General features: G+C 36.5%; 1 protein-coding gene across 8 annotated transcripts in view; it reads left to right on the forward strand.

Moving 5' to 3' along the window:
• Positions 1–13,516, forward strand: part of nrxn3b (neurexin 3b) — a 161,109-nt gene that overhangs the window by 47,246 nt on the left and 100,347 nt on the right. For all 8 annotated transcript variants that reach the window (XM_035529387.1, XM_035529392.1, XM_035529391.1 and 5 more), the window contains 3 exons: positions 1,131–1,292; positions 7,441–7,879; positions 9,150–9,533. In XM_035529387.1, the coding sequence (XP_035385280.1) occupies positions 1,131–1,292; positions 7,441–7,879; positions 9,150–9,533 (985 nt within the window). The remainder of the gene's footprint in view (positions 1–1,130; positions 1,293–7,440; positions 7,880–9,149; positions 9,534–13,516) is intronic.

Raw genomic sequence — 13,516 nt, forward strand, 5'->3', positions numbered from 1 at the left:
TCTTATTCCATACATTGACTTTCTACCTCTTTTCCCCTGTCTAGTTGGCTTACACATTTTTAGTATAAATTTATATTAACTTATTCTGAAACTGCACCCACACCAGTACACTTACAGGGGCTAGTTTCTTTCTCCAACACCAAGCCTCCACAGCAGTATCTGGCAGAGGCTTTGCAAAAAATCAACGATAAAATATTCTGCCTTCCAGGAGCTATCTCCCAAAAAGAAACCCAGATGTCTCAAAATCCGGGAGTTTTGGCAGTCAATTTAACTACACTGCGCATGACATGCCCACACACAACTACCTTCATCATCTCTATGCAAAATCAAATCATAGTCATCACTCCTAACATTTAACACATTTGGCCTCCACTCTCCTCCTCCTTTGTGTGTCCTTTGCATGCTGGGTGTGTGAATGTGGGTGTGTGTGCTCTGTTCCTCCCTCAATGCAGCTGTGATTCACTGCTGCATGGATGCTGCATGCCTTTTGTGTCTTAGCTTCCATACTGCCATCTCTTGCCCATTATCCATCTCCTCTCAGGTCAATTCAGTTTGATTTGATTATGGATGGCCGAGAATATAATATATTTGGTTTTATGATGAATAAAGCCTCTTTTGTAATGCATGTGAGTGGGAGCTTGTGTGAGAGGGTCCAGTGTTTGGGTGCGTGCAAGCATATGTGTGCGCGTGTGTGTGTGTGTGTGTGTGTGTGTATGTGTGTGTGTGTGTGTGTGTGTGTTTGATAGTACATATTAAATCCTGAAAACTAAAAACAAGTACAACCAATTTGTCCTTGGTTTTAACATTTACTAACCGTGTAATTCTCCAAAACTGATAATAATTCATTTTCTTACCCCTCATCAAAGATAAAGAAAATATGCCTTTGCAAAATTTTCTTTACCTGTCCTGTGAACCTATGCTGAGCAGTCCTGAAAAGCCAATACCAAAACACTGCCTTATTCAAATTCAGCTGTCTCAGATATTCACATCAGTTTATTTCAAAACAAGTCAGAGAATGATACAAATGGAACAAATGAAAAGTATGAGAGAAAATCGCTTTAGTATCTGGAATTCTAGGTTCAAAGTTGCTGATTATTTGGTTTTCTATATTATTTTCCATTATCACCCAGGTGACCATCTCAGTGGATGGTATACTGACCACTACTGGATACACCCAGGACGACTATACTATGCTGGGCTCCGATGACTTCTTCTACGTTGGAGGGAGTCCAAGTACTGCTGACCTGCCTGGATCACCAGTCAGCAACAACTTCATGGGCTGCTTGAAGGAGGTGAGGCTTTTGAATATTAATATAAAACAAACAATATGTTCAGTCTATATTTGGTGATTTAATTTCACACAAGCCACAGAACAAGGCAAAAAAATTCATCATTAGTGAGTGTGGTGTTGGTTATTGTGCAGGGCTAATGTCTGCATCCTAATTTATCTTGAGTAGCTCTCTAGAAGCAGGATAATTCCACAAATAACCCAATATATGACCATAATCAGATTGCCATAATGTCTGTTGGAAGTGTGTTTGGCTTCAGATATAATGTTTCCACATTCTCATGAATGTTGGTTGTAGATGCTCATGCAGTCACACTAATAGATATGAGAGAATTTCACACTGCATTTGCATATCCTCACAGAGTTAAGCTTAGTACTAGGAATGATCTATTTCCCCCCAAATTTTATTTTTTAATGCTGCTCTGTCAATATACTTTTAAATAATTTTTTTTTTGGGGAATGTGCTTACTCATCATGTTATATTGCATAGGGATTTTGTTATGTAGCTTTCTAGAATAAAAAACAATAATATGCATTGCCAAACTGTTTTCACAAAAAACATTTTTGTCTTTTAATAATAAGGCCCAGTTTTTAAAAAAAGAGAAAAAATGAACAATTGGTTTTGAGCAAACACAAAAAGAACTGAAAACATGAATTATTTATTTAATTCTGGAGCATAATGATTTTTTTTTAATAGTAAAATTATTTTAAATAAATAAAAGCCAAATATATGGTTTGCTGCCTTGCTTCCTTGTGTGCACAAGATCATAGAAAGATCAATCCGTGCTCTCAATTGACTTTCAGTTTGTACAGACTGTACATTGTTTTGGCTATTTTTGTTGATCCCATAACTTCCATTGTCATACCAAATGATACGTAAATTGCTAATTTAGGAACAATTTTAAATGCTTTTTAGTCAACTTAGTTGGAACACAGGAACTAGAGTGAAATAATGCTGTTAAAAATACTACAATGCTGCTGAAAATACACATTTTTCTGTATTGTATCAGTACAACCTTCTCTGGTATAACTTTAAGGTCATTATTTGAGTAGAAGGAGATATACTCTATTTTTAATCTGACAGTCAGTCATAGAGCTATGTCTCTTCCTAGTGGTTTACCTGCTGTGGATGTAGGCTACCTTGGGAAACTGTCTTATAAAGATTCCACACCATCTAGATATCGAATACATATAGACCATGCACTCCCAGACACATGTAATAACCGTCACAATGGAAATCACCTTGTCTCAGCTGTTTTATCTCTTGATAACACCTCGTTTTATCTCTTGATAGAGGACAACACCTTGATATTACTCTCCATGTCTTTCCTGGTTATTAAAAATCAAGAGCCTAGCTGCTGATGCTCCAGGTCCTTGCCAAGCACACAGCCAAAGTCAACAATGATGAAGGGCTCGCCCAGCCCAAATGATCTATCGCAGCCCTGATAAACAGAACAAGTTCCCTGCATTTTGGTTAAAGGGAGGTGAATGTATCAAAGTGTCCTTATCCTTAGTTTCATTTCTCATAATGGCAATCGGTAGCTATAGACCTCTAGTTTTGATAATGCTGCTAAATGAGTAAGCTCCTTCACTCTGCTTGCAGTGTTAGCATAGTAGACATAAAGACACTCTGCACTGTTATATTTACACACTGAAGTCAGTAGCAGAACTTTCCCCACCTTACAGAGGTTTTCTCTTTTCTTCTGGAGTCATGATAATCCTGATCACACTTACCTCTCACAAATGCCAAAACATTTCTTAAAGTAAAGGAGTGAATGTACCCTGTTCTTTATCAATACCTACTTTTATCCTTTATTTTTTTTGCTTATTCCTCGTGCTCTCCAGCTCTTGTCTTGGCAATGAGGTGCTTGTGTGAACGTGTGACAGCAGTGAGTTATCACTCCTGATTGTTGACATGCAGGGCACCTGCACACGGCAGATACTTTCAATGGACAGCTTGTGTCTCAGTGCTTGATGTCACACTGATGGCTTGCATGTTTCAGATGACACTTAAGTGTTGAAATGTAGCCAGCTTGTTTATTAGTAGTTTTGTTGAAAGATGCAGTCAGGTTTATAATTACAATTTTAATGCCAAATGAATATCCAGAAAATAGTGGTATTTGTTGGTCAAATGTTGACAACCACAAGTACGGGAAAAAATGAACCAAAACAATGACTGGTGACTGGGAAATAGTGAACTAGGAAACAGGAGAGGCATAAGTCCTCAGAGAAATGTAGGACACTATGCAGACAGAACACACTGGTGTTTAAGGGCACTGCCCAGGATTGGTGGGCACTGGCGAAGGGGGTAGTATTCAGGGGATGTGTAGGACATGTTTGAGGACATGTAAGTGTAGAAGGAGCATGGAAAGAATAGACTGCAGCAGTGAGGAATCTTATAGTAACAACAACAACATCAACAATAATAATAATATAATTATGCATTTAATCTGTATAGCACTTTCAAAAACCCAGACACATGACAATAATTAAAACAATGATGAAACAAACAAGTATACTGTTTACATAAGTACCACATTTTAACTGCCTTTATTCAGGGCTCTGAACTGACAACACGTTTCAGTAAAGTAAAAAGAGTAAAAAGAGGTTGTGTGGTACAAACTTTAAAGATTCACATTACTCATTATGTGACATCAGTTAAACAATTTTAATGTGTTTAAACTTTAAAAAACAAAACAGCTACATGTAGCCTGTTAAGAAAATCAGAGAGAAATAATCTTTTTTTTTGTTTGTTTGTTTTTTTAATCACCCAGCCACTATAAGGATTGCTAATACAACCTCTAATTTGATCACCTGTACCTAAGGCTTTGTTTTGATATGATCTCCATATATTTCTAGTGACAGGAAGAGTCAACTGATCTTTATTTGTTCTGAACTTTCTGAATCTTCATAATGAGTCAATTTTCTTTTAAGAAGGTCTATTTCACTTTAGCAAATTTTACATCCAGACTGGAATGCCACACTAACTGAGGGACAATAGCTTCTCTCAAAATGCATAAAACCTCTGCATCCATTATTTTTTATGTGTAGTAGGAGTGATGTGAAATAAACTCAATAACAAAAACTCCTGTACTATCACTAATGAATAATTGGGTTTCAAATTAGATTTTAAATATTCTAGCTGCTTCATATTAAAGAAAAATAAAGAAAGAAAAGGAAATGCGAAAAAAAATGAAGAGGAAACTGGGATTTGAGCCATGGAGCCATTCCTTGAAATGAATAGCTCAAAGTTATATATATATGTGTGTGTGTGTGTGTGTGTGTGTGTGTGTGTGTGTGTGTGTGTGTGTGTGTGTGTGTGTGTGTGTGTGTGTGTGTGTGTGTGGGTGTGTCTGTCTGTGTCTATGTGGGTTATATATGTGTGCACAAATGTACAAATCCTAAATTTACATGTTTGTCTACTGGGAAACCAACATTCCAAATCTGGTTGTCCAGGTGCACTCTTTGTTTAGCCAGGTTTTAGCCAGGTTTGAAAGCTATTCTATTGCATATAGAAGCAAAATTGCATTCTTCACAAACCACAGCTCTCCCCTTAGTGGTGTGATTGGGTGTTGCAATTTTCTGAACCAATGTCACAGTAAAGTTTTCATTAACTGTGTATAACATGAATATAATATATAACACTATGCTAGCTTGAGCTGTTAACATTACCATTAGTCTAAAAACATGTAATACTAGCAAATAGAATTAAATAGCTAGCCCCTCTAGAGGTTATCCATTTTGCCCTGTCAACATAGAAAAAAGTAGCATGAATACACAAAGGATATTTTAATTATATTGCACACAATTTGGAAATGTAAAAGTAGAATTTATGAAAAAATATTTTATTAAAAGCTAACGTTTCAAATTTCTAAATTTGAGCAGTGCATATGAGGCAAAACTGAACAGTGCAGTTAGGCTCTGAAAAAAGTGTCAGTAATTAAATTGCGTTCCTGTCTTTTTCTTTGTTTGGGTTTTTTGTTTGTTTGTTTCATTTTCAGGGCTGGAAAGTAGTTAGTTGGCACCCAGGCAACTGTTTTGTTAACACCTGGTGTGTGTATTCCAGTTATGTTTCTGCACGTGTTTATTAGGGATGTTTATTCAGTAGGTCTTCACTTGCAGATGCACCTGGATTTGTTCTAGGAAGTGATATGAGCACAGCCTTTTAAAAATCCAACCTGCACATGCAGATAACCAAGGAAAGCACAGTGTTTCTCTCTGCAGATTAAACACATACATGCACACAGGATTTACTGCATTTGTTTCATGCTTACTAACATGCTGCACTTGTGCTAATTAGCGTTTTTATTTTATTCACTTAATCATATGTTGTAGATATTCTGTAATGGCATTATTGTTATAAGTGTGCACCAGCAATCTAATACTATTTATATGCAATTAGTTTCATTCATATCTACTAAAATGCAGGCTGGTAGTCTAGTATGTTATTATTTAGTCTATCTATTGTTGTGTCTTAGAGTGTATTCACCAAGTCTCTCTATTGTTGTGTCTTAGAGTGTATTCACCGACATATAGTAGTAATCATTGAGTCTTCATTTTCATGACTGAACCTCTCCGCTACATAGCACCACCTTTATCTTTAACCATTATCTCCACTTTATCATTCTTTCATCTCCATGTGCAGCAGGCCTTCCCACCTTGTTTCTCTTGCTGAATTATTTCTCTCTCTGTCATTAATACCAAGCCTAATGCAGTGGCCAGCTGTGGTCTAGATAAAAGGCCTAAGACACCGATCTAAGAGAGATTAGGTCCTGCCCTTCTTCCTCAGCTTCAGATCAATACTTTGCCTCAGCACAGAGGCTCAAGACGGGCCCTTATAGAGTCATTAAATCTTTTTGCTTTGATTATAAACAGTTCTCTTGGGAGTTAGGGGTTGGGTTGTCTCGGTGATGGCTCGTAGGATAGCAGTAAAAAATGTTATCAACATTGCATGTACTGGGTCAATCTCCCTTTCATCACATAATTTCCTTTACATTGTTAGTGAGCACATGTAATGGCCACTAAAAGCATAAACATCACTGTTTGCCAAGGTCTCTGAGTTTGATTAGGGGACTGTAGTGGAAAGCACGGAGGAAACTTTTTTTGCCTAGAATTGGAGTGTTTGCAAAATTTGCCAAATGAAATTTGAATTTGGATATGAATCAGTTAGTAGAGTTAACTTCATTCCACTTGTGCTTAGCAGTTATGTTTTATATTAGATTTTTATCTTCTTGTCATTATTACTAGATTAATTAGCCTACCATTTATGCATAAAATATACCATTTGTGCATAAAATGTGGCCACGTGGATCTTGTCAATTATTAGATGCATATTTCAGAGAGGTGTGTTTTTTTTATTTTTTTTATAGATGATTTGGCTTTATAGATTATTTCTTTCTTTCTCTCCTGTCTCTCTCTAACACTCTCTCCTTCACTCTCTTTCTTGCTCTTTGTCTCTCTGACTGCAGTCATTTCTCAGGGCACCTGTGTTGATTTATTGTCAAATCTTTCAGGATTATCTATAATCCCAGATCTGAAAAATCTGTTTGCTGACAGCTGTGCTCTCAAATACAAGTGCTGTTTGCTGTGCACACAGTGCCCTATATACCAGAAAAAGCTCTTTCCTTAGGGAGAAAAAATGCTTTTAATTTTCTGCTTCACTGGTTTTCATTTTACAGTGCCTATTCTTTTGTAGTTTTATTTTATTTGTCTTTACTGTACAATCCATGCACACACACACACACACACACACACACACACACACACACACACACACACACACACACACACACACACAGTTGTACATTATATATGTAAATTGGCATTTGTTTTAATTTGTTTCATTGGCATCTGCAAATCTAAGTTGGGCTTTGAATTTCCCATGGAAAGTTTATTCCTATATCATATAACCATGACACCCAGAATGCACATTAAAGAAAGTCGTCCTTTTCTATGATTGTCTTCAATATCTAAAAGTTGTCTTCAATATCTAAAGCTATCCGAATCTTATCTGCACACTTAATTTGATGTTTGTGCCTAGGACAATTGATATTTATAAAAGAGTATTTAACTCTGTGAAATCTTTGGAGTTTTTTGGTCTGGAATTCTGGAACTGTGATGCCATCACTGTTAACATGGCCTTCTGGTCTTAGGTGGTCTACAAAAACAGTGACATACGTTTGGAGTTGTCTCGTCTGGCCCGAATTGCGGACCCCAAGATGAAGTTGCAGGGGGATGTGGTCTTCAAGTGTGAACATGTGCCTACCCTGGACCCCATCTCCTTTGAGACACCCGAGTCTTTCCTCAGTCTGCCCAAGTGGAACACCAAGCGCGTGGGCTCTATCTCATTTGATTTTCGTACCTCTGAAACAAATGGATTGATTCTCTACACCCAAGGCAAGTCCCAAGACAAGCATGACGCTCGCAGCCAGAGGAGCAACAAGGTGGACTTCTTTGCTGTGGAGCTTCTGGATGGTTGCTTGTACCTTCTGCTAGATATGGGATCAGGAACCATAAAGGTGAAAGCCACACAGAATAAAGTTAATGATGGGGCCTGGCACCATGTGGACATCCAGCGAGATGGCAAATCAGGTGAGTTTCAGATTCTTTAACTAACAGTAAATTTGAATATAGTCACAATAATTGTTATTTGCACCTCATTTAATAAATGGCTGCAATTAATATTCACATTGATATGCTATGATTAAATATGTTCAAAGAGACTTCAGGGAGCTAACCAGATATGAAAGGGAAAACCAGTTGCAACCGATGTTTAAATACTGCTAAATTAATGTAACATACTGCATAAAATGATTAATCATACAATAATAAAAGAAAGTGGCAAAAATGTAATAAAATAATTACTGCTGTTAAAAATAATAAATATAAAGTTATCGTAGCTTGGTTACTTACTCATTAATTAAATCATATACTTATGTATTCATTAAATTATATGCCATTATTAAATCACATATCAATGTTCTTAGATGGTGTGTTTTATAATTTCTCAAGGACAATCATACATTTTCTAGGACAGTCATTCCTAGTTGAATTCTGTGGACTACATGCCATGTGAATTTTTTCACCTAGTTTATGAAATGCTTGATATGTTAGCTGATTGTATATTCTATAAATGTATTATATCAGTAAGAACATAAAACCAGAGCATTGCCTATAGCGTTTCCTAATATTCACTGGAATCCTATTCCAGAGAGTCCAATATCTTATACTGGGAGAAGCAGTTCAGGAGAAGTGAAGAAGAATGGCTCCATTTTCTTTTTGTTGTGTCCTCCAAATGTAATAGATGTCTCTTGGCATTGTGGCTGCAGTTGAGAGGCTCTTATTTTATGCTTCTGATCTTGGCTATATATCAGCTGGTAGTTCACAGTTTGCACCTATGTCAGGCAGAGTCAGATTGATTAATCACCACTTTATACAACAGCCTGAAGAAACTTGTATTTTTCAGGAAAAAAGAACTGAGACAGATAAATAGACATGTGGGTGTTTGGAGACCCAGAAAACTTGCATAATGCCAGTTGAAAACCCAAGAACATCCTCTTCATTTCTCTATTTCCCTTCACATCCCTTTTTATGTTTAAATTCGGAAAACTTTCCATTACAATACTATATCGCATATCGCGATGTAATCGGCTGGACATTTTTAAAATTTGCCTTTTATGCATCTCTACTGAGATTTTGATAGGGATTTGAATCTGAACTAATAGGCTTGCATTGTATATCACATATTTTAATGTGAACTATGTAACTTGAAAAATAGCTGAAAGCTAAAATAACTTGAACTGAGGCACTGCTGGCTCATACATAATCTCTATTAGCTCCTGACCTATTACATCATCTACAGGGATCATTTCAGTGAACAGCCGCAGAACACCATTCACTGCCACTGGTGAAAATGAGATTCTGGACCTGGAAGGAGACCTTTATCTAGGAGGGCTTCCCAACACCGGGGTTGACCTGGTCCTCCCCACAGAACTGTGGACTGCCATGCTAAACTATGGCTATGTTGGCTGCATCCGTGACCTGTTCATCAATGGACGCAGCAAGGACATCCGCCAACTTGCAGAGGCCCAGGGTGGGTCTGGGATCGTGCCCTCCTGCAGCAAAATGAGCAGTAAGCAATGTGACAGCAACCCCTGCCACAACAAGGGTATCTGCAAAGAGGGATGGAACCGCTTTGTCTGTGACTGCACTGGAACTGGCTATTGGTCCACAACCTGTGAGAGAGGTGAGTGACACTCTGGCTGTCAAACCTGCCAGCCTGTATAAGATATCTTCATTTGGGAGACATTTATGGCTCAATGAATATGCAGATGTCCAGCTGACTGGACTGTGGCATTATGCCAGGGGAGGGAAGGAACTTCTTGTTCTTCCTTTCACAGTAAAACATGGACAACTTCCTATATGTATTTTGACTTTATTTATTATAACATTATTCAGTGCTATTATAGTTATATAAATATGGTTTATCTTTATACCCTAAAATAACTTTGCTGATATTTGGACCTTGTCAGTGGACCGATGTTGTTACTGTGCAGAATTCTAGTAAGACTGCTTTGACTTAGCTCTTATGCTCAACCAATTTTTAGACGTCTCATGAAAAAATACAAACACAAGGTACAAACAAAAAAATACAGACAAGGTTCCATATGGAACCTTGCATTTCCCCTTACTTAATATCTTCATTCAGAGCTATGTGCAGAGGAATGGATGTCGTGTGTCCTTCAGGAGCAGTTGTCCACAAGGAATGTGGAACTCATGATTTATTGTATTTGTGTAATCTTTCCTAGGAGATGTAATAATATTTCTTCTTTTGCTTTGAATGTCTTTTTTTGTCTGTTTTCTCTGCTCAGAGATACTTCATCAACTTAAATTTAACTCAGCTCAAAGTGTGAAATGGCTTTGTGGTGTGTGGATTTAGGAGGGAGCCTGCATTAAGTTATATGACAGTTTGTCGATAGCCGTGTGCTCTGAGGTGTTGGGGGATTGCTATCATTGGACAGGATAATTGTTTTTTTTGTTATTGTTGTTGTTGTTATTTTACAGGGGACATTCAGTGTTTTGGTAGAAGACTTTAGCTCCATTATAGGAACCATAGCTGCAGCCTAGTAAAGAAGTGATGACATTAGACAATATTTTTAATTGATTTTGGAAAAAGGCTTGTAATAGTCAAAAAAGCATGCTGACCTTAAAAGCATATAGCATTATGAGCATCAAGTAGTGTGTTAACAAATATATAATGCTACCTAATCATCCTCAAAATATGTAGACTGATGTCATTTTACATGAGCATAAACTGTTTTTGGTAACACTTTATTTTGAGTGGTCATTTATAAATGATTAATAAACTCTCAGTGGAGTATTAGTAACATTATCATGAATGAATCAGAGGATAGTTTGGATACAGTTGTAGTCAACTCTATAACACCACCTGGAAAGTGGATCAGTGGAACAGTTCAAGACAACCTCAAGACAAAACCTAATCCTAACCCTCACACTGGCCCTAATCTTGATCATAACCCTAACCAATACCCAATTAAAATTCAGTTACATAATGCTGTCAACAGCTCGTCTATAAGAGCTTGCTGAATTTTCTAAAATGGTATGTATTATACCTCTTGCATATTCAGTGTTTTCTCAGGTTAATATCTACAGATATGAACTAGGACTGTCATCACATTATAAACAAATCTTAAAAGTCTCTTGATAATCTACTCAATGTATTCAGATGCTTTACTACTGCTACTTTATTATTATGTTGTTGACATGTTACTGAAAGTATATGTTTATATGTTTTATGTTTATTTAATCTAAAAAAGAGTGTCACCATTTTTTCTTTGTTTGTATGCTTCTTTTGGCAGACATCACAATAGTAAAACACTTTAAAATAATTTCCTTTGCTGATGAAATGATAGTTTAATGGTGTGTGAATTAAAAATGTAATAGAACAGAAAAGCTGCAGTTTCTGAATGAAAAGAAAGAATTCTGTCAGGCAGCAGTTAACAGCATGTGGAGAAAGCTGTTCGATTGCGTTAACCTTGCCTGAGTCCTGGAGAGTGCTCTATTTCTGAAGCACTTGAAACGTGTGTGTGTGTGCGTGTGTGTGTGTGTGTTAACATGCCACTGCACTGCTGTCTCTGCCATTCCACCTGCAGTCAAGCACATGTAGTCCCTTGTTGCTGCCAACCTCTCCTGTTTCTTCCTTCTCCCCCAACCCTGCAGTAGAGGACACCTCATCCACATCCTCTCAGCCTCTCCTCCTCCTTATTTTATTCCTCCACATGTACTCCTCCTTCATAATAGGCGTGGGTATATCTAGACCAGATGAGTGGAACTGCTGCATCAAGCTCTTTAGATGGATACATTGCAGTAAATAAATAACTGGGCAGTGATTATATTTTTGTTGATTTGCAGCTTCTGCACTTTAATTTGCCATGTGGGGATCTTAGCCCATTTTATACATGGTTCCTCCTTAGCTGTAATGTCAATTGATTCCTCCTTAGCTGTGTAGTCACATCACTAATTCATGCAGAAGACTACTAATGAAAGGCCTGAAGCTGATTTTAGATCAGTGGAATCTGAATTTCAATGCTGATGACAAAGAACTGTCAACAATACTTTTAACAGCTATTGATTGCAATGGATTTGGTCCTTAGTTTAAATAATATTTTATAATGGACTATAATTCTATTTCTATTTCTAATTTATCTTAATTTAGATGTCATAAATTAAAAATATTCTGCAGTTTGTTAGCCAAAACAACTTTGCCAGCATTCCATTATGTATGACAGAAATGTGTGTTACTTGACTGTATGCCTGTATGCATATAGGAAGATGTGTGTAAAGGACAGAAACTTTTATTTGGGTTCATCCAAAAAATGAAGGTGCAAACTGTTATAAACTGTCATAAATGTTGCCATATTTTAACTATGGATGTAGTAATTAGTTTGTTCATGCATAGTTGGATTTGTTAAGATAAGGACTAGATAGCAATATAGACGTTTTGAAATAACTCGATGTATATTACAAAAAATATATACTTTACGTTTATTTAAATGTAAGTTATTTTCATATATACATTTTTGTTGGTAAAATTTTTGGCACTAAATGTACAGTCACACAATGTTTCACTGCCTAAGTAAACCACCTAATGTTGAAAAAGAAACAAAACAACCAGAATTTGGATTTTACCAATTGAAAATGTTCAGATATTTGAAAATAAGGAAAGCAATGTTTTTTTTAAAGAAAGTCATAGACAATCATTGATATGGCTGCCAGTTAATAAAAATAACAGAGCTGCCTTTGACATAAATATCTTAACCTATAGAAGTGCTATGTTACACTTAGACATTGAAAGAAACATGCAGTTAAAGATTTCACTTCAATGTTGTTCAATAATGTTTTTCAGGTAAAAAAACAAAACAAAACAAAAAAGTGTTCCTAATGGTTAAGTATACTGTCAGTATAGAGCACAGAACTGAAATGTTTGAGGCTTACTTAGAGGTGATGCCTTGAGGCCAAGTACATTGGGTACAGCTACACTGGGAGAAAATATATTAAACAGAAGAATAGGAGTTAAAAAAAAACTGGTGCAGCTGCAGAAGATAGGACTGTTGTCCCAGCTGCACTACTGCCTGTACCATATGCTACACATTTTTTTATGGTTTACCACATCATTTACCTTGATAGGCTAAACTTATTTAATCCTATTTAAAAAGGAAATGCAGAAAAACAATAATGAATTCCAATGTATTGTTTAGAGTCATATATTATTTCCTATTTCATTTAAAACAGTAAAAGGAAATAAAAAAAAAAAATCTAAAGTAGAAATATAGTTGGTGTACAATGGAAAATGCAGGGGCAGCACATTTGCAAACAAAAGCCTTTGTCTGTATTGAGTTTGTCTTTGTTCTGTTTGCCATCGAGTATTTGTCTTCTACTGAGTGGTGGAATAATTTTCAACAGGGAAGAATAATGCAGATGGTATGTGTGATGTTATCTTATGAGTTATAAGCAGCTGTCAGTGTTACTGCTGAAAGGCATCTGCACTCTTAGCAACAGTCTCACCCTTTGGGAAATTATATCATTAAAAAGTGGTATGGAACTTAAAAAGTAAACTATCAACAAAGTAACAAATATCTCATCTTGAGCTGCATTTTATCTATGAAAGGTGCTAAATAAATAAAGTTATAAGTATTATATTAAATTTTT

The sequence above is a fragment of the Electrophorus electricus genome, chromosome 8 (assembly GCF_013358815.1).
Source record: "Electrophorus electricus isolate fEleEle1 chromosome 8, fEleEle1.pri, whole genome shotgun sequence".
NCBI classification, from domain to species: domain Eukaryota; kingdom Metazoa; phylum Chordata; class Actinopteri; order Gymnotiformes; family Gymnotidae; genus Electrophorus; species Electrophorus electricus.